This window comes from Lygodium microphyllum, chromosome 9 (assembly GCF_053477565.2).
Source record: "Lygodium microphyllum isolate KBCC chromosome 9, Lygodium_microphyllum_v1.1.10, whole genome shotgun sequence".
NCBI lineage: Eukaryota > Viridiplantae > Streptophyta > Polypodiopsida > Schizaeales > Lygodiaceae > Lygodium > Lygodium microphyllum.
This window is the reverse complement of record NC_141143.1, coordinates 127,355,053-127,379,490: the sequence shown is the minus strand read 5'-3', so window position 1 is coordinate 127,379,490 and position 24,438 is coordinate 127,355,053. Positions and strand designations below refer to the sequence as shown.

The 24,438-nt window shown below is 41.3% G+C and overlaps 1 protein-coding gene across 3 annotated transcripts in view; it reads right to left on the bottom strand.

The window, feature by feature from the left end:
• Positions 1-21,947: 21,947 nt before the first annotated feature.
• Positions 21,948-24,438, bottom strand: part of LOC148031567 (uncharacterized) — a 163,614-nt gene continuing 161,123 nt past the window's right edge. For all 3 annotated transcript variants that reach the window (XM_087685769.1, XM_087685771.1, XM_087685770.1), the window contains 2 exons: positions 22,744-22,857; positions 21,948-22,600 (listed from right to left, as the gene is read on the bottom strand). In XM_087685769.1, the coding sequence (XP_087541895.1) occupies positions 22,337-22,600; positions 22,744-22,857 (378 nt within the window). In that variant the 3' untranslated portion in view covers positions 21,948-22,336. The remainder of the gene's footprint in view (positions 22,601-22,743; positions 22,858-24,438) is intronic.

The following is a 24,438-nucleotide window of genomic DNA, read 5'->3' as shown; positions in this document are numbered from 1 at the left end:
TCTTTGCTTGCTTGTGTGTGCTTGAGAGCAGAAGTGTGAGGGAGTAAGTGAGTGAGTGTGTGAGGGTGAGGATCTTGGAGGTGAAGCTCTCCATCATCTCCTAACCTTGCATAGTGCACTAGATCCACTTTCTTGCACTTTACTATACATGCCCACTAACACCTCCACACACCACAATGCACTAGCTTCACCTAATATGCTAAGTCACGTGCATTGCACTAGTGCACGGGCACTTCCACACAACCCAACACATGTGCACACCATAGTGCACTCATCACCCTAGTACCCTAGTGCACTATCATTTGATTATATACTAGAACCTTGCACATTTTGCTATCCCACCACCTTGTGCATAATATCCTTGCACAAAGCCTTGCATTGTCACTTGCACCATGCACATATACCATTTTGTAGATAGCCTCACACCTGAGTACACACACAACTCATTGCCAAATTAACTCCACTACAAAACACTATGTACCCACTATGCACTAGCACCTCCTAGTGCACACACAAGTGCACACCACCATGAGAAGTCCTCGTGCACTTGTGAGAGTATCTCTTTCCTCCCATCTCCAACCTTGACACCCACTCTACTCACAAGAGAGAGTGGAGAGAGGAAGGTGGCACCTTGCAATACACTAGTAAGCACTTGTATGTGCACTTGCACTTGTGTATACTTGTGTGTACTTACACATGCTTGCATTGACACTAACACTAGCATGCGCATTGGTGCACCCATCTACATGTGTATGCTTGTGTGTGTTTTTGCTTGTGCTTGTACCCTTAGCCATCCATTACACATAAATCTTGCACTAAGCCTATCCTTGTGTACTTGAGTGGCCTTGATCACACTTTTATGCCCCACCACATTGCATCACTCCTAGAGCATAGCATCACCTCACACACAAGTAAAGCTATCCATCCTAGTGCACTACACAAATGTGCTATCATATCTCTCTTATGTGCAGTGCATGTGCACTATGCACATGTACATGCACTACTGCACTTGACTAGCACCATCCTAGTACACTCACACATACTAGCATGTTAGTGAAACACCTACATACACACCCTTGTGTACTAGCCTTGTGTATAGCGAGTGTGTATCGCACTTGCACTCGTACACATGTACGATGCACTGCATACATACAATAGTGCACTACACTAGCATACACACACTTACATATGATCACTTAAGCCTTGTATTTTGAACCTAGGGTATCCATACTCACCCATAACATAACACATAGGCCACATCAGTCCACCCTGGTGCATGCCACCTAGATTAGTGCACACACGTGTACTCATAAGTTTCTAGTGTATACATACACTAGTGCATCCACCTCATGTGACCCTTGCACACATCTCAGTGTACTGCATATGCTTGTACGAGCTCATCTTGTATATCCCTTGCATCCACATAGGGCTATTACAAGTTTTCATTATGAGTAAAAAAAATTAATCTCTTGTAATTGTAATTATGAAAACCTTTATATTAATGGCATAGAGTTTTCACTAATTTATATTAATGACATAGCTAAGATTGTACAATGATGACAATTGAATCTAAACTCAAATCATAAAAAATTTGTGCTCGTTTTTCCCCCCCCTCCTTTTTCTTCTTCCTCTCGTCTCTTTGAATGTTTTATTTTAGGTTGTTCCTCTCTTTCTATTTCTCTTTGCCATGGATGTAGAAATCCAACCTTCAACAAGACACCCAAGCTCTCAAATCACCTCAATATTGGTGCTTAATTCATTCAAAAATAATAGAAGATGGATGTCATCTTGTGGCAAGTAAGACATAAGAAAAGAAAAAGATGTGAGAGATCTTTTATCTTTGCTTGCAAGGGAAGAAATAAAGATTTCAAACTTGGAGGAAATAAGAACAATGTAAAAGAGGTGATAGGACAACTTGTATTTATACATAAAGAGTTATGTTTGGGACTTGAAACCTCATTAATCTTAAGGAATGGGAGCAGCCAATTGAGTCTATTGTTGATATTATTGATGTTATGCATGGTTATTGTTAATCTTTGTGCAAAGAAAGCACAAAGAAAGCAAATAAAATTAAAAAGACACAGAGGATAGAGTGGAAAAAGGGGGCCCAATGGAAAAAACAAGAGGAAAAGAGCCAAAAGCGGAAGAAGAAAACTCAAAAGTCCAAGGCAAGTGCAAAAGGGGAAAGGCACATTTTAAATATAAAAGTGCACCCTAAATCCTTGTAAAAGAGTGCCAGGCTCCCTCTTGTGCAACTTGTAAATGTAGATGGGCATTGTTGAAGGAACCATGTAAATAGGAAGGGAATAGGGAAAGAGGACCTAGGCTAAAATGGTTGGTCATGTAAAAAAGGGATGGGCACCCAAAGAGGAGTAGGGCATGTATAAAAAGGAAAAAAATGAATAAAGAAGCTTATTCTTGTGTGAGGCCAAAGCTAGCTCTCTTCTTCTTTCTCTTCTTGCTCTTGCTTGTGCTTGTGCTTATCTTTGTGCTTGAGAGAGGGAGTGAGAGAGTGACTGTGGAGGAGCAGCTCTCCTTCTTCTCCTCTCTTTTTCTTCTCTTCTTTTCTCTTCTCGTGTCTCACACATGGCAATGGAGCTTGGAGCTTGGAGCTTGAGGATTGAGGTTGCTTGAGCTTGCATTGTTGATCATGGAGCTATTGGAGAGCTTGAGGGAGGAGGCAACTCGATCAAGCATGAAGGTAATCTCACTACACTCATAGGTGTGAGAACGCACACAACTATGTGAGAGGTAGCCATTGCACTTTTCTTGAAACACTTGAAATAATAAGCAGATTGTGGATCTTGGAAGTTGAGAGAGGCTCCCACATTTTGGCTCTATTGCTGCTAGGACCAATGGCTTTAAGCTTTGAGTGCTTGTGCACTCCAAATCGAGCATTGGAGTAGGGTTTTCCCGAACTAGTGCTTGAGATAGATAAGAAGCAATTCGAAAGGCACTCAATCTCTTTCACATGTAAGTTTTTTGGTTTTTAGGGTTTAGTCGATTAGATTGGACTTGCTTAGGTGTTTGTTTATGGTTTGGATAAATTTAGGTAAGAAAAAATCTAGAAAATTTGAGAAATAAATAATAGGGTTACTACTATAAATAGGAAAGAACAAGGAGAAAAAGGGGCTTAAGTGCATTAAGGGAGGAGAGAGAGAGCAAAGGGGAGCTCATTTCTGCATTTAGAGTTGAGAGAGAGAAAGAGAGTTGGACAACTTTGTTGCAAGATAGCAATAAGGCGAGGAGAGCTTTGATTCATGCAATTGGATGCATTCGCGGGCTATCGGTGAGTTGGTTTGATTGCTAACTTCTTATTCTTGGATCCTAGAGCTTGCTAGAGGTTGGAGGGGAGCATAGCAAGCATTGTGTTGAATTTAGGTTACACCCGTTTTCATGCTGCATTCAAATTGTATAATTCCCAGAATTGGACTGTCCAATTTCCCCAAAGTTGTCCAATTTTTTATATCCGACATAATCAGATCATCTAATTGGATATAAACCTTGGCCAGTCAGTAAACCCAAAAATCGGATAGTTTGATTGTTTGATTTTTTGACAAATCAAACTTGGATAGTCCAAAATTGGATGTCTGATTCTAAGAATTGGACTAAAAACATGCAAATCAAATGAAAAAATTGAACATCAAATTCTAACCTTCCTAGACCCTATAGGGGCCAAGCCCTGGCAGTAGGAGACCCTAGTAGATCCCTAGGTAAGTGAGTAGGGCAATAGAGCTGATTGACTCGAGAGTTGAGATCAAACATTCTAGGAGCAACTGTGGTCATTGACCATGCCCCAATAAAGGTCTGGACAAACAACCTGAATCCACTACTCTTTAGACCACACTTCAAACCCCTACTGGTCCACCTAAGCTACTACAGAAGGCAGTTGAGAGAGGAAAAGAGAAAGCAATCAAAGGGTTCAGAAGTGGAAGAGTAAAGGAAGCCCCAAGTTCTACCAAAATGCTTCATGAAGTTCAAAAGAGACAATAGAGTGGTCATCTTACTAGGAGATAAGAGGCAAGGATAGGCAAGTGAACCAATAGAGGGGCCCACCAAGGTCAAGGAAGCCAACTTGGTAGGGGAAGGTGAAAAGCCTTGACCCGTATTCATAGTTGAGAACCTGATTCGAAAAGAGAAGGTCAATCTCATCACTCTCCTATGATCATACATAGATGTGTTTGCTTGGTCCCTAAATGAACTAAAAGGAGTAGATCTGAGGGTTGTGAGTCATAACATCCCCATGACTCCTAATGCAATGCCAGTCAAGTAATGACTTTACCTAATAAATCCAAAGCATGCATACATCGTTAAGGAGGATATAGATAAGCTATTGAGAAGGCCGGATTCATCTATGAGATTGAGCACACGGACTGGGTGTCACCTATATTGATTTTCCTAAAAAATAATGGAAATATTCAAGTGTGTGAATCATAAAAATGTCAATGATGCAATGAAGAGGGATAACTATCCACTACCCTACATGGAGCACATGCTTGAGAGACTAGCAGGGGAGGAAGCCTATAGTTTCCTAGATGGCTTCTCAGGCTACAACTAGGTGCAACTGCACCCTAATGATAGACATAAGATAGCATTCATGACCAAATGGGGCGTGTTTGCCTACATAGTCATGTCATTTGGGCTAACTAATGCATTGGCTACCTTTTAGTACCTCATGGGCACCATCTTCAAAGGACATGATTAGGCAAGAATTGGAGGTATTTTTTGACAATCTATGTGTCCACTCCAATTGGGGAAACACCTAGATAAACTTTGCATAGTCTTTGAGAGGTGTAGGTTGTATAATCTTTCCTTGAACCCCCTGAAGTGCTAGTTCTGGGTAAAACATGGATGTATCCTAAGACACATGGTATTTAAGAATGGCATTGACATCGACTTCCCCAAAGTTAGGATCATTGTCTATTTACCACTACCCACAAACTATAAGGGAGTTCAGTGCTTCCTGGGATACACAGGGTACTATCGACAATTTGTTCTAGACTATGCATTGATTGCTAGACCCCTTTACAAATTGCTAATCGCATTTAAGTGGATCAAGGAATGCCAACGTGCTTACAAGGAACTGAAGAAGGCTCTTACACCAACTACACTAATCCTAGAAGCCCCAAATTGGAACAACATTCCACATGCACATTGATGCATCAAATTTTTCCATGGGAGCTATTTTGTGCCAACCTGGTGAGCACATAATCTTGATTATCCTATGAGGTTTGGTAGTAGACAACTCATAGATGCGGAGATGAACTACTTCATGATGGAGAGAGAAAGCCTAGCTATGGTGTTTGTTGTGAAGAACTTTCATCATTATCTTTTGGATACACCCTTCAGCTTCTTCGTTAACCATCAAGCTTTGCTTTATTTAGTCAACAAACCTTGTGCTATCGGATGCATAGGTAGATAGTTACTTCTGCTACTAGAGTTTGACTTCTCCATGGTTGTGCACAAGGGTAAGCAATAATACATGGCAGGCCATATGTCCTACATACCCACAAGAGAAGCTGCTAACTAGCGCATGGTAGATGACCTACCAGATGTGCACCTTTTTGGAGTATCCAGTGAGAGAGATGTGTTAAGGCTGATCTAACACCATATTGGGTGGATCACATAGTCCAAATCCTAGAGCATGGATTGCATGAGAGACCCATAGAGGAGGCTAGGCTAAAGCACCTTATCCTCAAGGTTCAACCCTATCAATTGATAGCTTACTAGCTCTATAGATTAGGACAAGATGGGTTATTATCAAGATGTGTATGTGAGCACGAGATGCATGATGTGCTTTTGTTGAAGCGCATGGTGGAATTGTTGGCAATCACTTTAGCGAAGACACTTTGTCACGCAAGGTGTTGCAATCTCAGTTGTGGTTTTCCACCCTATTTTGCAATGCGTCTAAGTTTGTGAGGCATTGGGATGAGTTCCAAAGAAACAAAGTCCCCATCCAGAAGGAAAAAATGGAATTGACCTTAGTGATAGCATGACAACCATTTGAAAAGTGGGGAATACACTTCATTGGGCCGATCAGTCCCACAACAAAGTACTCACAGGAAAAATACATAATTATAGCAATGGACTATCTCACAAAATGGGCTAAAGCTCAGGCCACTAGAAAGAATTATGCTAGAACCACAACTAAGTTCTTTTGGAAGTAGGTGATTTCGTGATTTGGCTACACCATCGAACTAGTTATTGATCAAGGCATACACTTCATTAATGAAGTGATCACCCATTAAATGCTATCCATCTTCTTGATCATCCATAGAAAATCCTCACCATATTACCCTCAAGCTAACTGTCATGCAGAATCTATGAATAAGATCCTAGTAAATGTCTTGACTAAGGTAGACTCTAGCTCTTGATATGATTGGGACAATAAGCTCATGGAAACACTATGGGTCTATAGGATAGATTACAAGATGGCAAGACACCATTCAAGCTAACCTATGGGATTGCAGTAATCCTACTAGTAGAATTCTTTATTCCAAGCTTGCAAGTGGCAGCACAAGAAAGATGGGGGATGGCAAAGAAGCATGGAAAAAATGCTTGGTGGAGTTAGAATGCCTCTCTAAAACCCAACTCCTTGCAACTCATGTGCTGATTTGCAAAAAGGTGAGACACAAGAGCTAGTTTGACAAGCATGTCAAACAATGTGACTTCAAGCAAGCTGACCTAGTGCTTCTATACTCGGTGAAAGGCCATAGCCAAAAGATGTAGTTCATGTGATTGGGACCCTTCAAGGTCTGCAACATTAGTCAAAAAAAAAATGTAGAGCTCAAGACTTTAGAGGGGTAGAGCATAGGGTTCTTTAATGGAAATTGCCTCAAGAAATACTACCCTCCAATGCACCCATTACACAAGTCTCCAATGTTGAACCCGCCTATAAATGTAAGAGTAGCCACCATCATTGAGATTGAGGAATTGGATGAGGAAGCCATGGCACTTGCATACATGCACATATCGGCCATTGGTCACAAGACATATGCCTTTGATTCACTCATTGATGAGGGAGCTAAGTATAATATTCCTATGCATGATCATTGGACCCTCATTGATCAGCCCCAATTACAATCTACTAATGCAAAACTTAGCCTATTTGGGGGGTGGTCTTATTCATTGCTGGGAAAGTGCAAGGTGGCAGTCTCTATTGAGACTAAAAGCCTACCAACGATATTCTACATGATGCTTAACACCAAAGCCACTAGTAAGGAATTGCTGCTAGGACATGTGTTCAAGAAGCAAGCAAACCACAATGTCGACTACGACTCACAACACGTTTACCTTGCCATTGGCAATGTTTGGTTAGTGATGGATTTCAGCAAGGGTAGCACAACTCCATCTAAGACCGCAATGCCATTGATAGAGTAACTTAGTGTGAAGCCTAAGGAGGGGGTCATGACTTATCCTGACCCACCACAACCAACCAGACGCAAGCACTAGAGCAACCACACCCAAAGCCATTGAGCAAAAACTAATATGAGTACCCGAATGACAATTGCAATTGCCTCAAAGCCAATTTGCACAAACTCATAATACTAGAACCTCATGCCCTAGGCCTAGGAGACAATGCTAGCACTATAGGAGCTGATGAACCATCAAGCCATAATGGGTGTCCAAAGCCCTATTGCGTGATCAAGGCTACTATGAAGGAAACACTTGGATCTGGTTGACCAAGTCCATGAGTGGCATGAGTGTCCCTCAGCCACCACTTTCCAAACCATCTCCAAACAACTATAAGCCAGCTAGGTACGAGAAACGTACTGCCCCAAAAGAAACTAAACCCATTGAGCCCCCCAACAAGTCTATCAACCAAACTGTGGTCATCTACATCTGAACCAACTCAACCTGTCACTTCTGCTATCCCAACTACTCCACAAGTAGCAAGCAGCACATCAACTGAGCCCCAAGACCAATTCATTGCATAATTGGTAGACAAACACTCCATTGAATAGCCCAGGAGGAAAGCATCAATAGTGGAGTTATCCAGCTCAACCAAAACCCCACCAAACCCCAACCTCTTGTAGGCCTCTGACCCTCCTATGAGTGGAAATCCATCCTTACTTTAGCCTTAGACCTAGCTGCGAATATGGGGGATGACTTGGTCACCTACATTAAATGGTTCGATGTTACCTTCACCACGTTTGTTAAAATCTACAAACAATTGGATTAAAGCCTCCTTAACAAACCATTGGCAACAAAAGTACGCTCCTTGCCATGCACTTGGGAGGAATATGAGTTCATGTTTGTCAAGATTCCTGAGGTGGCCAAGTCCTCGATTGACATCAAGATTTCACAGGAGCAAGCTCTCAAAGAGCAATTGCTCACCTCCTATAGCAAGAGCAAAGTCTATACAACAACCTAAGAACTAGAAGAGCTAAAACGATTAGCCGAATTCGACTCTTCCTTTCTCCAATGAGAACAAGAGGGCTACCAAATTATGACCATTGTTGAACAGAGATGCGTAATCAAAACCTTTGAGTATGATCTGACCTATGTGGCTCCTACCTCTTTCAAAGTATTGGTCATCACATGCAAATAACCTTTAGAGGAACTTGTTATGGTCCATTCCTATTTAGATTGACTCTTGACTGAGAAAAAACTACATGTCACCTAGCAGGATAAACTCATGAGACTTCCTAACCAACGTCAGGACCTACATTACACACATAGGCATTAGGCCTCTGAACATGGATCATTAGATTATAAACCATAGTTCTATGCTTGTCCCATGAAGAAATAAATCACAACAAGCAAGTGCTTCATGCCCTTAACCTTTCACCCTTCAATTCTAGGAAGGATTTTTGTCATTCTCGAGGAGGAAGGGGTAAGGTGGAAAAGAAAATATGACTTGAACTTTAGAACTTCAAACCAAACTTCACAAGTAAAAAAGGTTCACAAGTAGAAAGGACGAATAAAGGGAACTCGTACTTGAAAAAACTCTTTTATGGAATTCATGTTTGAAATGTGTGGATTGCTTGAAGTATAAAACATTTCCATTCCTTACTGGAACATTGATGTATTCCATAATGTTTGATCTTAAAATTTTTCTTTTTTGCAAAATGCACTCTCAAATGAGCTAATTGTAAGTTGTCGTGCCATAACAAGAAGTTGAGATGACAAGCCAACTTCTGTTCTTAGAGGAGGAAGAGCGCAACATGTACCAACCGGCCATTGAAACACAAGTCTAGAACTAGCTAAAGTACCACAACATCAGCGATTTGGGAGAGCTAGTGAACAAGGAATGTGCGATGAGACAACTAGTTGACCAATGGAATCTCCATAGATATGTAGAGAAGGTTGGCTAGAAAATTGACCATGGTAGGTGCACGGAGTTCTTATGAACATTCGCTCTGCAGGAAATAATAGTGGCACGATGACCATCAGGAAGGAAGGCTCACCCAAAATGATAGAGGTTGTGCTCAGCCCTAAAATAGCGGAGAAGGCTTTAGGATTGGCCAATACATAGGGAAAGAGACCAAAGAGGGATGTCTATGGCATGCTGAAGATGTTGAAGACAAAGGTGCACACTAACGATGGGTTCATTTTAATAGACATCCTTGACCCCACTATCTAGTTGTAGGCAAAGATTGTGTATGACCTATTCTCCAATCACCGATGCAATACCCTCATGGACGGAATCCCAATGTTGATGCTTGAGAGTATCACAACAGGGGCCTAGAAGAAATAAATTTGAATGCCTGCATTTGCAAGATGATTGAATCGTCAACCAAGGTGCTATCATCAAGTCAAAGACCTGTAGTAAGAGATGAGTCACTAGCCACCACAATAACCAAGTTGGGGACTAGAAAACATCTACATTAAAAGTATCCCTGATAGGGGTTGGAGGGGTACTGACCGTCATCATCTAAGAATCCATAGGAGAAATGGAAAAGGAATAAGAAGTAGGGGAGACTCTAGAGAGATCACCCATCCAAGAGTAACACCTCTCCCCAGTCCCAAAAATCCCATCAGCATCTCCAAAAGCTAGAAAGGTGGGACACAAAGAAGCGAGGGAGCCGCAGAAAGAGAAGATAGAGCAAGATACAAGAAAGAAGGGAAATCAACTCCAAGCACACTAGCAATAGGAGGGGTCTCGTGAGTAGACCATTAGCAAGTAAGGCACACATGGCTCTCAATGAGGGAGCTAGAAGAATTAAGGTTTGGTGAGCTAGAATAACCAACTCAACCACCCATTGTAGCTGGGGTAAGGCATCCCATGATCACGATCGGTACAAACTTCCACAAAATGAAGAAGCATTATGAACACCGAGTAGATACTAAATAGCAAAATACACAGTCTACTTGTAACCAAGGTCAAGACAAACCTGACATATCTTATGCCAATATCTTTGATTTCATAATCAAGCATGAAAAATATTTGGATTTTGAAAATTTTGGCATTCCATTCATTGAAACAAAACAAAAAAACTTTACTCAATTATTTGAATTCAGTACACATCGCATGAGATATTATGTATATATAAATAAATTATTCAAATGTGGCAGAGTATACAAAAATCTTTGGCCTTCCAAGATGCTATGGTGCTATAATACTCATTACAAAACCTTGCATCATTAATCTCATAACCTATGAAGGAGTCCCCTTGCCATGTCGAAGCCAAATGATAAAGTTCATATCTTTATATGTGACCAAATGAAGAAGGGCTAGACTTTGAGCAATGCCAAGGAAGAAGAATTGCTAGAAAGTGACAAGCATTGCGCAACATGTCCAAACTCAAATGGAAGAGCAGGGTGAGGAGGCAGCCCCTAAGAGGGTTGTGGAAAGAAGGCACAAGTAGAGAGAGCAGGTGGAGCTTGCACAAAGGAGACTCCAAGCTAGGCCATAGCAAGTTCTTGAGGTCCAGATTCCACAAAGAGAGGAATGTTACCCTATAAATTGGGTCTAAGAACTAGCTGTTTGGGAACAATGGGAAAGACAAAGCTGAACCCTTTGAGTTCTCCTTCCACTACCCTCATTCCTTAGACAAGGTTCTATCTTTAAGGTTGGTGGAGCAGGTGACCATGCTTGCACAAAGGATGGGGAGCAGGTGGATAGAGGAAAGAAGAAGACACCCCTTAAGGTAGCAAAGAGAGCCCACAGATTATTAGCAAGATAAGATTTAGGAGATTCCAAAGACCGTTAGTGGATATGAAGCCCAACCACAATGGCGGTGATGCGTTTGGGACACCAACCTTGATGCTTGGATGGCCTTTTGCGGCACCATACTAGACGAGCACAACAACCTTACCTACATGCCATATTTGAGAAGAATAGGGATAGATTACAACCTAGATATGCATGGCAGAAAAGACTTTCCAAGAATCTACAACGTGAATGCAGAAATCCTAGAGGAGTGTCTAATCTTCACTAAGCAGGACATTTGCTCATCCATCACATACTTTCTTGACCAATTCTTGTCCTACCACCTTTATTACCACATGTAATTATCTTAGGGTACTTCAGATTTTGCTCAAACAAAAGCCCACAATGGAAGAGGCCTGACTCCTACCACTCTTTTTTATTTAAACATAGGTATTGATAGCTACACAATGGCCTGTCTAATGATGAGGGTCGCACTCTCGCCTTCTTTTTGCATGGCCATCTAAGAAGATATGAATGATAGCAGCTTCACCAGGTGCAACCACCCCTTTCTATCACAACAACTCCTCTAAATGTATGCATTAGTAGAAAGGGCTACCTACAGAGTAGACCCTTCCTTAACAAGTCCCTTAGACCCCCTCGTAGTGTGTCCCTTGAAGAGCATAGGGATGACATCTAGCATACTCCCCCCCATATATTAAATGTCAAAAAAGGGGGGGGAAGAAAAGAAAAAAGAAACGAGAAAAAGAAAAGAAAATATAGAAATGAAGCATAAGAAAATGAAAAAATGGGATTGGCATGTACCATCAAAGTGCCACAAACATTGCACCTAGGGACAATTATATCCCTAGCCCTTCCCCCTACTTCACATATTTAGGGCACATCAAGGGTAGGACACACCTAGGGAGCTCCCACTCACCTACGATTAGACCTTCTCCCTAAGTCACACCCACAGCACCTCCCCTTGTACACGAACTGGGTTGTCAAGTGTGGGACAATACCAAGGCAGCTTGACTCAACTCCTAGTTCCATTGGCACAGACATCATGTAGACACGCCCCTAGATTTAGTGCACTTTCTTTTCCTTTTTAGGTACATTCCGCAACCCACAATCAACCATTGACATTGAAAGCCCCCATTACCCACTCAATCTATCCTCGGCCTCCACAACCTCTCATCCATTTTGTTATTCTTCTTCTCTATAGCCAATCTCCCCAAAGCTCCATCATTAACCCACATTGTAAACCTGCAACCACCCGAGCCCTCACCAAGAAGTGCCATGGGTTTGGCACTCAACTAGGAGGGGGTAATGTTAACCCCGGTGCAAAGAAAGCACAAAGAAAGCAAATAAAATTAAAAGACATAGAGGATAGAGTGGAAAAAGGTGGCCCAATGGAAAAAATAGGATGAAAAGAGCCAAAAGTGCAAAAAGCAAACTCAAAAGTCCAAGGCAAGTGCAAAAAGGAAAATGCACATTTTAAATATAAAGGTGCACCCTAAATCCTTGTAAAAAAGTGCCAACCTCTCTCCCTTATACAACTTGTAAATGTAGATGGGCATGGGTGAAGAAACCATGTCAACAGGAAGGGAATAGGGAAAGAAGACCTAGGGTAAAATGGTCGGTCATGTAAAAAAGGGATGGGCACCCAAAGAGGAGTAGGGCATATATAAAAAGACAAAAAGTGAATGAAGAAGCTCATTCTTGTGTGTGGCCAAAGCTAGCTCTCTTCTTTTTCCTCTTCTTGCTCTTACTTGTGCTTGTGCTTGTGCTTGAGAGAGGTAGTGTAAGGGAGTGACAGAGTGAGTGTGTGAGGGTGAGGGATCATGGAGGAGAAGCTCTCTATCTTCTCCTCTCTTCTTCTTCTTCTTTTCTTTTCTCTTCTCTTGTCTCACACATGGCAATGGAGCTTGGAGTGTGGAGCTTGAGGATCGAGGTTGCTTGAGGTTGCACCATGGATCGTGGAGCTACTAGAGAGCTTGAGGGAGGAGGCAACTTGATCGGGCATGAATGTAAGCTCACTACACTCATAGATGTGAGAGCACACATATCTATGGGAGATGTACCCATTTCACTTGGCTTGAAACGCTTGAAATAATAAGCGATCCATGGGTCTTGGAAATTGAGCAAGAAGCTCCCACAATTCTACTAGAGAATACTCTTCTATGGCCATTTTTATGTTGTCCCAAAGTAGCATTGCCAATGGGGAGAAATTTCCTTCATTTCTTTGTTTGGCTTTTTAAGATTTGAATGGCCTTTGCCAAGCTACCACTAGTGAAAGCTATAGGTATAAATTTTTTTCTATGATACAAAGAACACTGAAACCTCATGTCTCAAGAAGACTCAGCAAGATCACTTTGTTTATGCCTATTATTGTATTTATCAAATTATTTCCCAATATTGAAATAAGAATATGAAAGGCCATGCTCTTAGTGAAAAGACTAGGATATGATCATGTCTTACAATTTGTTGATGAAGAATGGGATACCATGATAGTAAGTAAGATAACTTATAAAATAGATTATGAATTTGTTATTTGTAAATGTATAATGGGTGCTCAAAATTTTATCAGTGGCTTTTATTACAATAGATGGCATTATATTGGTGGTAGTCTAGTTGCTTTAGACCAAAACCTTGATGATTTTAGTAAAAATCCTATATTAGATCTTAATGCCTAACTCAATGAGGATATTATTACAATCCTAGAGGTTAGATCATTATGTACACTACATCAAGTGAGGATGGACTTACAAAATGAAGATACTAAATTGCCAAGGTATTTTGTGTTTCGACTTAATAGTAAAAGGATATCTACAATAGATTATACATATTTAAGTGTATGTTTGATTCTACTACTTGAACAACAAATAGTTGTGTTGAAATTTTTTGTAGATATCAAAGAGAAGAGAGAAGAATATAAAATCCAAGGATACTAAGAAAAATATATCTTTACTATTAATGTGAATACAAGCATTGATATTGAAGCAAATTTCTCTTTGCTATCATCATGATTACATACATGAGTATTTACAAGGCAATAGCGAACATATGCAAAAAAAAAGCTATTTCTTTTTATGAGGAGTTTTCCCAAGGGAGACTTCCTTTCTATGAGTCCTTTGGCCTTTCTTTGGCCATTTGATTGCCTTAGGCAATGAGGGTATGTCTTCATTTCCTACAGTTGTTACAACCTCTTGACTACCCTACGCTTGGTTTTGGCCTTGCTTGTTCAATTTGATTTGGATCTTTATCAGGTGGATGTTAACATGGCATTCTTACATGGGAACCTGCATGAGGACATTTATATGTAGTAGTCGAAGGGCTTTGTGAAGAAAGACAAGGAATACCTAGTGTGCAAATTGAAGAAGGCTTAACCAAGCACCTAAAGAGTGGTACCATAAGTTTTATGCTTTCATATATTCGCAATGATATTTCCATAGTGATATGGATCTATGCTTATACATAAAGAAGACCTATGATGGTAGTCTTATTATCTTGGTGCTTTACATTGATAATATACTTACAGTTAGAAGTGTTCATGTTGAGTTAGATACCTTAAAGTCTCAGCTCAAGAAGAGCTTCAAGATAAAAGACATGAGACAAGCCTTACACATTCTTGGTATGCACATCACATGCAATGTTCTAAGGGATTTCTCTACTTTTTCTAAGAGTATATACACAAAGTACTTAAGTGATTTCATATGCAAGATGGTAAGCATATTGGCTATCGGTCACCTTATCATATAAAGGTTAGTCATACAAATTGTCCATAGTTAAATGATGAGAGGACCAAGATAGCAAGGATTCCCTATGTATCTGAAATAGGCAATTTGATGTATGTCATGATAGTGACTAGTCATGACATCATTTACTATGAAAGTTGACACATTATATGGCTATACTTGACAAGTGACATTGGGATGCCACCAAGGATATATAAGATACCTTAAAGGCACAGTAGATATGTGCATTTGCTATGGTAGCCAGAATATCGAAGTGGTTGGTTACACTACTTAGCTTATGCAGGATACACATATAGTAGAAAGTCCATCTCTAGGTATGTATTTACCTATATTAAAGGTGCTATCTCTTGAACATCTAAGGTACAAAAATGCACACCCTTGTCTACTACCAAGGTTGAATATTGTAACAATTGAGGCTTGCAAGAAGGCCCTATGATTAAGTTGCCTAATTACTGATTTTGATATGACTACCTCCTAAACTACATTTAGATTCAATGAGTGTCATTCAATTGACATATAATCTAATTTCCATGCAAAAATAAAGCACATTGAGATGTGCTATCACTTCATCAAGAAGGTGGTAGAAAACAAGTCCATTGAGCTTGTCAAGATCTCTATCAATACAAATCCTACAGATCTACTAACCAAAAGTCTCCTAGTAGAGTGGTATACCTTCCTTAGAAGGTTGATGGATATAAGATGAGATGACATCTTTCCTCATCTTGTTGTACAAGTGATGAACGTCCATAATTATCGCTTTATTCTTTATTCTTTTAGTGACAAATAGAATAAGAAAAGACAAGTCACAAATTGCTCTCTTCTTCTTACTTGAACCTCCATAACTCTTGCACTCTTCTTACTTCTGCTCACCTTTCAAGTATAATATCATACATGTTCTAGAATCAATGGCCGTACTTTGCAACTAGGATTTTAGGGTTGCACCACCATATCTAAGTCAAGAGACTTAAGCAGGTCAAAATAAGAGTGAAAGCACTAGGTCCACTCACATGTTAACTGTGCAAGCATCCCACTTGTGCTAGCACAGAGAGAGAGAGAGAGAGAGAGAGAGAGAGAGAGAGAGAGAGAGAGAGAGAGAGAGAGAGAGAGAGAGAGAGAGAGAGAGAGAGAGAGAGAGAGAGAGTTACAGAGGTGCTGATTTCTATCACAGCAAACAGAAATCTGTGATACAACAGACACATAGTGAGAGAAACACAGAGACAGAGCGGCCTGTGTTGTTTCTGGCTCCTGTGAGCGTCTGGTGCAGCATCCGACTTGCACAAGTGGTGATACAATAGGGCTGGCTTGGATATGGCCTTTCTCGACCAAACGGTGGCAGCCCTTGGTCCGGATTCGGATACTGAGAAACCAGAGGATATGGTTTCTTGTACGGAGGAGATGCCCCCTAGTTTTGATTTCCAGCCTGTAGGCAAACACACCAAGCACACTTCGGAAGAGGCAATGGATCATCAGGAACATTCTTATGCGCAGGTTGCTTCTGATTCTGTGGATTCTTGGGATGTTGATTGTTGGAGTTTGCCAACACTCTACTTGGTGATTATGTTTAACATAATCATGAAGCGTATTCCGACTCTGGAATTGAAGATGTTCTGGAAGCTACTGTGGACCCAAAAAATGTCCTGCGCTCCTCGGTGTTTTATGAATGTGCTGTTATACTCTTCTTCACTGGCAGGATTCTAGTGCTTGCTCATATTCGCTAGTGGCTGTAGAGTCTTCTACAAGGGGAGTGTGTTGAAGAGATTTTTGTTGGGCCCCGAGGCTTTTATGAGGTGTTGTTGAAATCCGAGAAGCATCGTGCTGATCTGCTATCTAAACTGCCACTGTTCTTTGATCACTGTTTGGTCCATGTTCTGCCATGGCGCCCAATGGCAGATTTTCAGCGCTTGCTTCAACACGAATGCCCGGTGTGGGTTGAGGTGGAAAACTGTCCGGTTGTCTATTGGCCACTGTTAAAGGATGCCATGGTCATTATGGGCATTGTTTTGGTCCCCCCGAGCCTAAGGGCTACAAATCGTAACCGTTTGTGTATGTTATGGGACACTGCTCGGAAAAGGGCTGCTTGGTTACATCTTAACTGCTCGGGCATGCATCCTTTGCACTTTCAACTAAAATGGGGTAACTTTGCAAGCCATTGTTTTTCGTGTGGTAAATTAGGGCATTTTATGGCCGAATGTCCAGAAAAGCAACTGACGTCAGAGGTGAAGCATGTTTTGCCTCCCAAGGAAGACATGGTGCTTGACACTCCATTGCAAGATGCGACCCAGCCTCCTAAAATTTTGAATAAAGGCAAACATGTTTTGGGCTTGGATTCCCGTGATAATGATTGGGTGGATGTCCGTGCCAAAAAAGATAAAAGGTTTGATGCTGGTATGGCGGATACCGTACCTAATGCTTCACAAGATTCCTTGCGTACTTATGCACGTAGGAAAGACATGTTGTCATCAGAGCACCCTTCGCATGCTAGGGTTTCCTCTGTTCCTCGCAATCCGCCCACAAGGAAAGTATATTCGGATGGTCCGAAGGGCCCACCTGCTAAGTTGGCTTTTGATGCTAGAGGTAATGTGATTACCCATGGGATCGGCGTTATCCCTGTTCCATCCCAAAGTCAGTGGATACACCGTCTACCTCTAAATCTGCCCGTCGGAACTCTTTTGCCGTGTTGACTGATTTCTTGGACGAGGGAGTCCTTGACATTCTTGCAGAGAAGGTTAAATCAAGGCAAGTGTTGCCTCGTTCCTGATCTTCTTTTTGAATATACATGAAGATAGCCACGTGGAATGTGAGAGACATTTGTTCTCGTAATAAGCAACATGCCAGGTAAACTTTATTGCATGAGAATCAGTGGGATGTCTTGTGTGCTGTTGAGCACAAGAGTCACGGTGAAGTAGGAAAAGTTGTGGATTGCCATGGCTTTCGCTTGTTTTATCCAGGGACTCATGCCATGCATTATTCGGGTGTGCTTATGATTGTCCATGAGAAATATCATCCTGTTCTTATAAAAAATGATGTACATGGTCGTTTTGTGGTGATTGAAGTTTTATTTGAAGGAAAGATCTTATGGCTACTTGAGCTTTATGCTCCAAATGACCCTTTATCCCGTCGAGATCTTTGGAATACTTTGAAGACCTCCTTCACACTTGGCAGATGGGGTTTCTTAATGGGGGATTTTAATATGTGTGTTGATCCTTCACAGTCCACATTAGAGCATTCGGTGATGGATACTCCGGAAAGCTGTGTGTGGAATGTGTTTACTCTTGCAGTACTAAAGCAAGATCTCTGGTCATGGCTACACCCTTCTTCTACAGGATTTACTTTTAATTCTGCACAGTATACAACTACATGGTCTCGGTTGGACCGCATGTACATAATGCAGGATGATGCTTTTCTTCCTGAGATGCTGGAAATGAAAGTGTTGTAGCAATATGCCCTATTGGACCATTTTCCTCTATAGCTTGAAATGCTTGCACAACCCATTGCACCTTTTAAGCATTTTCTGGATAACTCCCTCTGCGTTTCAACTCGTCTTATTTGAAGCATTCCATCTTTTAGGGTTATATGCAGCAATTGATTGACAGATTTTTATTGGACTTCCCTTTTGAGGGCAATGCTTCTTTTGAACGATTGCTCGCTAATGTGCAGCGTGTTGCACGGCAGTATGGGATCCATCATGCCTCTCTTTGTCGGTGGTGTCGACACGCCGCGGAGGAATTACTGGTTTTGGTTTGTTCTCTGTTGGTGGAGACTCCAAATGATGTATTTCTGCTGCCCTTGGCTATGTGTTTGGCTGATCTTCTTAAAGAGTTTCAGTTGAAATCTTATCAATAGGCCAAACTGCAAAATTTGACAGAGAATTTGCAAGATAGTGCTTGTCAAACTCATAAGTTCTTTCGTGCTCTTCATGCATCTCCTGCTCGAGAGAATATGACTAGACTCCAGGATGCAGAAGGCCAAATGGTCACTGATCCTCAGACTATCGTGAATATGTGTAGGAATTATTTTCTTGACCTTCTTGGTTCTACTCCTTCACCTTCGAACCAAACTACTCATGCTCGCTCAATTTTCTATGATTTGGTCCACAATTAGGTTCCATAGGACATGCAAACTACTTTGGAGATAGATATTTCTAAGGTCTGGTTATGGATGTTTTGTTACACTTGCCCAAGGATAAAAGTCCCAGTTGGGATGGTCTCACTAATGAATTCTTTGAGGTTTTTGCTACCAGTCTGGTGAAACCATTGACGGCTATGTTTCAACAGGTTTGGGAAACAGGGTTCATGCCTTCCTCATGGAAAGGACTTATCAAACTGCTTCCAAAACTTCATTCGCCGTCTATGTTGACACATTGGCGACTAATTTTCTTGATGGGTTTTATATATAAAATCTTTTCCAAAGTGAAGGCGAATCGGCTCCATAAGCATCTTCCTGCCATTGTACATTCTCTTCAATACGGGTTTATTAAGGGCCGAAACATCTTGCATAATGTCTTGAATGTGCAACTAGCTATTGATTATGCGAGGCACTCTAATCAAGAGGTGGTATTGATTCAATTGGACTTGGAAAAGGCGTTTGATTATTTGGACTGGTTCTTCATTGCAGACCTTATATCTACTATGGGCTTTGATACTCGGATGACTCATTTGATTTACACCATAAGTGTTGCGGCTTCTTTGCGTGTTATGCTGAATGGTGGTATTACCGAGCCTTTTGTCCTTGCACGCTCTGTGAGACAGGGTTGCTCTTTGAGTCCTCTCTTTTTTGCTCTTGCGACTCATCCGATGCTTTCGATGTTATCTCATATGGTAGCTTCTACTCAGTTGGCTGGATTGTCTCTTTCTTTTGGCCGGCACTTCATTAGTCAATCCCTGGCTAATGACAACTTTATGATCTTGTGTGCGGATAAGGATAATCTTCGCAAAGCATTGGATGTATGGACTCTCTTTGGGCATGCTTCTAGTCTTCATATCAATGCTTTGAAATCAGCCATTCTCAGTTGCACGAAGTCAGATTTGCAGACATTGGACTGGCAGGGAATGGTTGTTCCCCGTGGTTCCATTGTCAGGCATCTTGGGTACCCTTTGGGTGTAGATATTCGGCCGAAGCAACTACTAGAGTGGATTTCACAGAAGCTGACAGCTAAGTTTCTGTATTGGAAGTCACAGGCTTGGCCTTTCCATGTTCGCCTCAAAGTGGCTCAGACAATTATGTTGCCAATGCTCACATATTTCTTGCCATTGCTGCCTTGGACCACTACTACATTGAATGCTCTTACTCAGTGCATTCGTTTCATGTTATGGAAGGACTCCTTATATGCAGGTATTTCATGGATCTCTTGGTCGCATGCATGCTCCCCCAAACACATGGGTGGTGGGGCTATTTTGGATACTGAAACTCATATGCTGGCACTCCGTTGGTCTCTTTTTCGTGCCATGTGCCTGGATCATCACCCCTGGGTCTTGATAGCCCGTTATTTTCTTGAGAATCATGGGCTTGTGCATGGTAATACTCAAATTCGAAGCTCCTGGTGGCATGTTCTTAATGCATACTCAGTTTTCTAGTTCTTCATCATCCCTGTTTGCTCATTTGGTATGTTCCTGGAAATTGATTCTCCAGAAGGCTCAATGGCATCCAGCTGAGGATTGATTAGCTACTAACTCTTTTCAACAAGAACTGTTGGCAGCCTCGCGATTACTTTCATGGGAAGGCAAACATGAGTTGAGACCAAAATTTAATCATATGGCACGTTTGGGCTTAACTTCAGTTGTTGCAGATGCCACTCTTGCTAGTCGCAATGTGTTGATATCGTTTCGCACAGCCAGAAGGCGCTTCAGGATTCCTCGTGTATACCGTGATTTATGGGGACAGCTTTTAATGGTGCTCCAGAGCAGACAACCCTTTCCTGCCCTTGTTTCGGATCGTCCTTGGCAGGACTGGGACCTTGTAGGTCGCTTGAATTTGGAAAAGGCCTCAGCTAACCAGGTGTATCATCTTCTGATTAACAATCATCAATGATTGGTTACTAAAGCCAATACTGTATGGGGATTGCGTAAATCTCGGTCATGGTGGAAGGCAACTGTGATGGAGGGTTGGATGAACAAGACTCCTTTCAAATGCAAGGTCTTTCTTTGGCGGGTGATCATCGGTGGTCTTCCGCTTGCTTCAGTCCTTTCCAAGCGTCGAATCTCCAATGGCAATTGTTTCTTTTGCACCACCAGTCTGGAATCGACCCGTCATCGATTTATTTCTTGCCCTCTTGCCAAGAAAATCTCGTCACTCTTGTTGGAAGTTTGGAGAGCAGTGGTTGGTTGGTTGCTAAGCCCTTTTGACTGGGTTTTTGCGCGGCCCAAATACCCCACACCGGCTCAGTCACATATGAAGATCTTGTTTCACTTTCTTAGATACTGGGGCTGTTGGCACAATTGGATCATTCAGAATGCTTTTCTTTTTGATTTAGCCTACAATGTTCAAGGACATATTGCTAGGGTTAAAGGCCTATTGCATTGGCAGATAGATCTCATTCGGTACTCTGACTTACTTCCTCAGGAGGACTTACTTCCCTGGCATATGGCCATTTCCTCTGCGTCGTTGCTATGACTTTTTGTAATTCTGTTGGAATTTAGTGCTTTAGAGAACCAGAGAGATTACACACGATGGCTTAGAGCCATTGTGTATCTTGTAACCATGTAAACTTGTACATTTTTTTCATAATTAATACAATTACCTTCTACGAAAAAAGAGAGAGAGAGAGAGGTGAGCTAGAGAGAGAAAAATGTATTCAAGAGAGAACATGATTTTCACCATCAATGATTGGTAAGTCTTTGGACTTCTCCAAGTTCATAGACCACCATTTTGAAGGATACTCCATAAACCCCTGAAAATTTTGATATAGAGTTTAGAGTGGTCAAACCAATTAGCTATGCACTATTAAACTTAACTATGTAAACTTGTGCAAGTAAAATTTACTTGGGTATAGCCTAGCTCTTATTGGGTCTTGAAATGATCGAATGATTCTTTAGTGATTGCACATACTAAATCCAACCACACAAGGCTAGAACCTATGCCAAAATCGATCATTGGCGTGACATGAAGGTGGGAAACGATTTGTGCCCTTGTAAAAGAACAAAGACATCATAGCTTAGTAGTTGCAAGGATGTCCTTGGTGGTTGGACAATCCACATGGGCAAATTCATTCAATAGGAAAGAAGGTGAAGATTCCCTTGAACTACTCGTTAGTCACATCTGGAAAATCTTCTGTGATTATCAAAGCTTGCCTGCAGAACACAAAAAACAAACAAACAAACAAACAACGATGCTATGCTTCTGACCATGATCAATTAAGTGTATATATGTGTCTTCTGCTCTAGAATCTGCAAGATAACAGCCAAGTGGTCACATTTCAGCAGGTTTCCTTTGCAGTCACCTACTAAAGACTGGTTTTCTATTCAAATATGACTCGTTTCAACCTTTCCAGTCACCTACTAAAGACTGGTTTGGCATGCATATTCCCCCTTGTTCCCCATCTTAGCCTCTTATGTTCCGCAGGCTGTGGGGCTTTACAGCCAATCACATACGTTGATGAGTCTTGTCGAATGGCACCTTGCATTTTCTTTATGTGTTTTACTAGTGTGTCATACTCATGCTTCAGATCTTTCAGCTCTTTTTCAGCAACTTTGGCTTCATCCCTGTAAGCCTCCATGTCATCCAGTAAAGGCAATGTCCTCACATTCACTGTTGTCTGCAAAAGACAGCACATGCCTTGTCATTTAAACTCATAACCAATTTCCCTGCTTCAAGAGCCTACACATAACTAATTTCAATGTTTCAAGAAGTTTGTGTAGGACCATCAGGGTAATTCCATGGCAAGGGTTGAATACGTACCTGAATTCTTTCTCGTTTTATGGACAATCTCTCACATGCAATTTTTATATGTTGGAGCTCCAAACGTGCTCTGTTTAGGTCTGATTCAAGTAATTCTAAAGCGTTTTTATCATCCTGCAAAAAACAAAAAAATACATTTTCTGGCTTGTGACCTCTGAGATTTAAGTCATTCATGTACTTCATTGGAGAATGCATTTCTGACCAAGCCAAAGATTTCATTTACTCTGTTTGGTCTTACTTGATATTGAGGGAATGAGAATGGATCTTTCTTCTTTTTCTGGTGATTGTTGGTCAAGTGGCTAGCCCACTAGCGTGCATACATACAGACCCAGGTTTACATAGTCTAGATGATAATAATTTAAATTTTATTTGCATAGTCTAGATGATAATCAGGGAATAACTCAAATTGGTACAGACCTGTTTGTTTCCCTCCCTCCATCCATCCCTTCCATTGTCAAAAAATTTTCCAATCAGTAAAACCTCTTATAAATATTATGAGCTGATATAAATCAAGGGTTCAAACTATTAATTGTGTACTGCACAACTAGCAATCTATCCTCCGGATCAACATGTCTACGAACACCCGAAATTCTGAGTTTCCAAACTCTAGACTCTACCTATCAAAACATTAAATATTCACCACACCATTGCCATTGTCAATGGTAACTTGAGGACCCCCAGACTCTTAAGTCTTGACAACAGAGAAGTCCAGGGGGACAGTATTTACAACCTCCGATCCTCTAGTCTACTCAACTTCTCCCTTGTGTTGGCTTCATTTGAGTCTCTTTCTTTGTAGTTGATTACTGAAAAAGGTGGTGGTGATTTCTGATAAGACGGCACAGAAAATCACATTTCAGCGACAGAAAACTTTAAAGAGTGCACAATTAAGAAAGGAGAGAGAGAAGATTCAGTTGATCAAATCTGGAGAAGAGTCGAAGCAGCAAGGCATTTCTGCAAAGAGGGCAGAGCTGCCATGATTCACCACCCCGCCAAACACACCACTCTTTTAACATTAGTAAATGTGTTATATTGCAACTACAGTTAATGCTTGCCACATAACCCTGCCCAAGCCTTGTTCACACATTACTTGGCTTAAAACCTGTAATCAATGGTCCAAGCTGGTGTTCACAAAAATAGACGTGTATGCATAACTAATTGTGTCCCTTGGACCCTGTACATATGTTAAATAGTACACTGACAATTGCAACTCTCAGTTTTCGTCCTTGAAAACATCACTAGGAAGGTATAACTGTAAAGTAGGAAACCTTCTTTGTAAGGTGCTCACTTGCTCCCATGTTAAACCCTCTCACAGGACAATCCTTTCATGTTAACCAGACACTCCTAGTAAACATAATTCCTTGTTTGTCTACGACAAACATCTAAATCCTATATGGCTCATGAGTTACTGATGGCCTTTCAAAGAGTTCCGTAATCACATCTCCTGAGACAAGATTATCAGTGTCCCCCCGTTTCTTTCTAAGCTTACATGAAATATTGAATGGACCTTACTAGTGGCAGGAAGTTGGAGCTTGTAAGCCATAGTCCCTATGTTCTTAAGTATTGTGAATGGACCACAATACCTTGGTGATAGCTTTGGACAAGGTCCCATTTTCATGGTTTCCGAATGCTCACACAACGAGGAACACTTGTTCTCCACCTTCAAAAGAAAGAGGCCTTCTATTTGGGTTAGCAGAG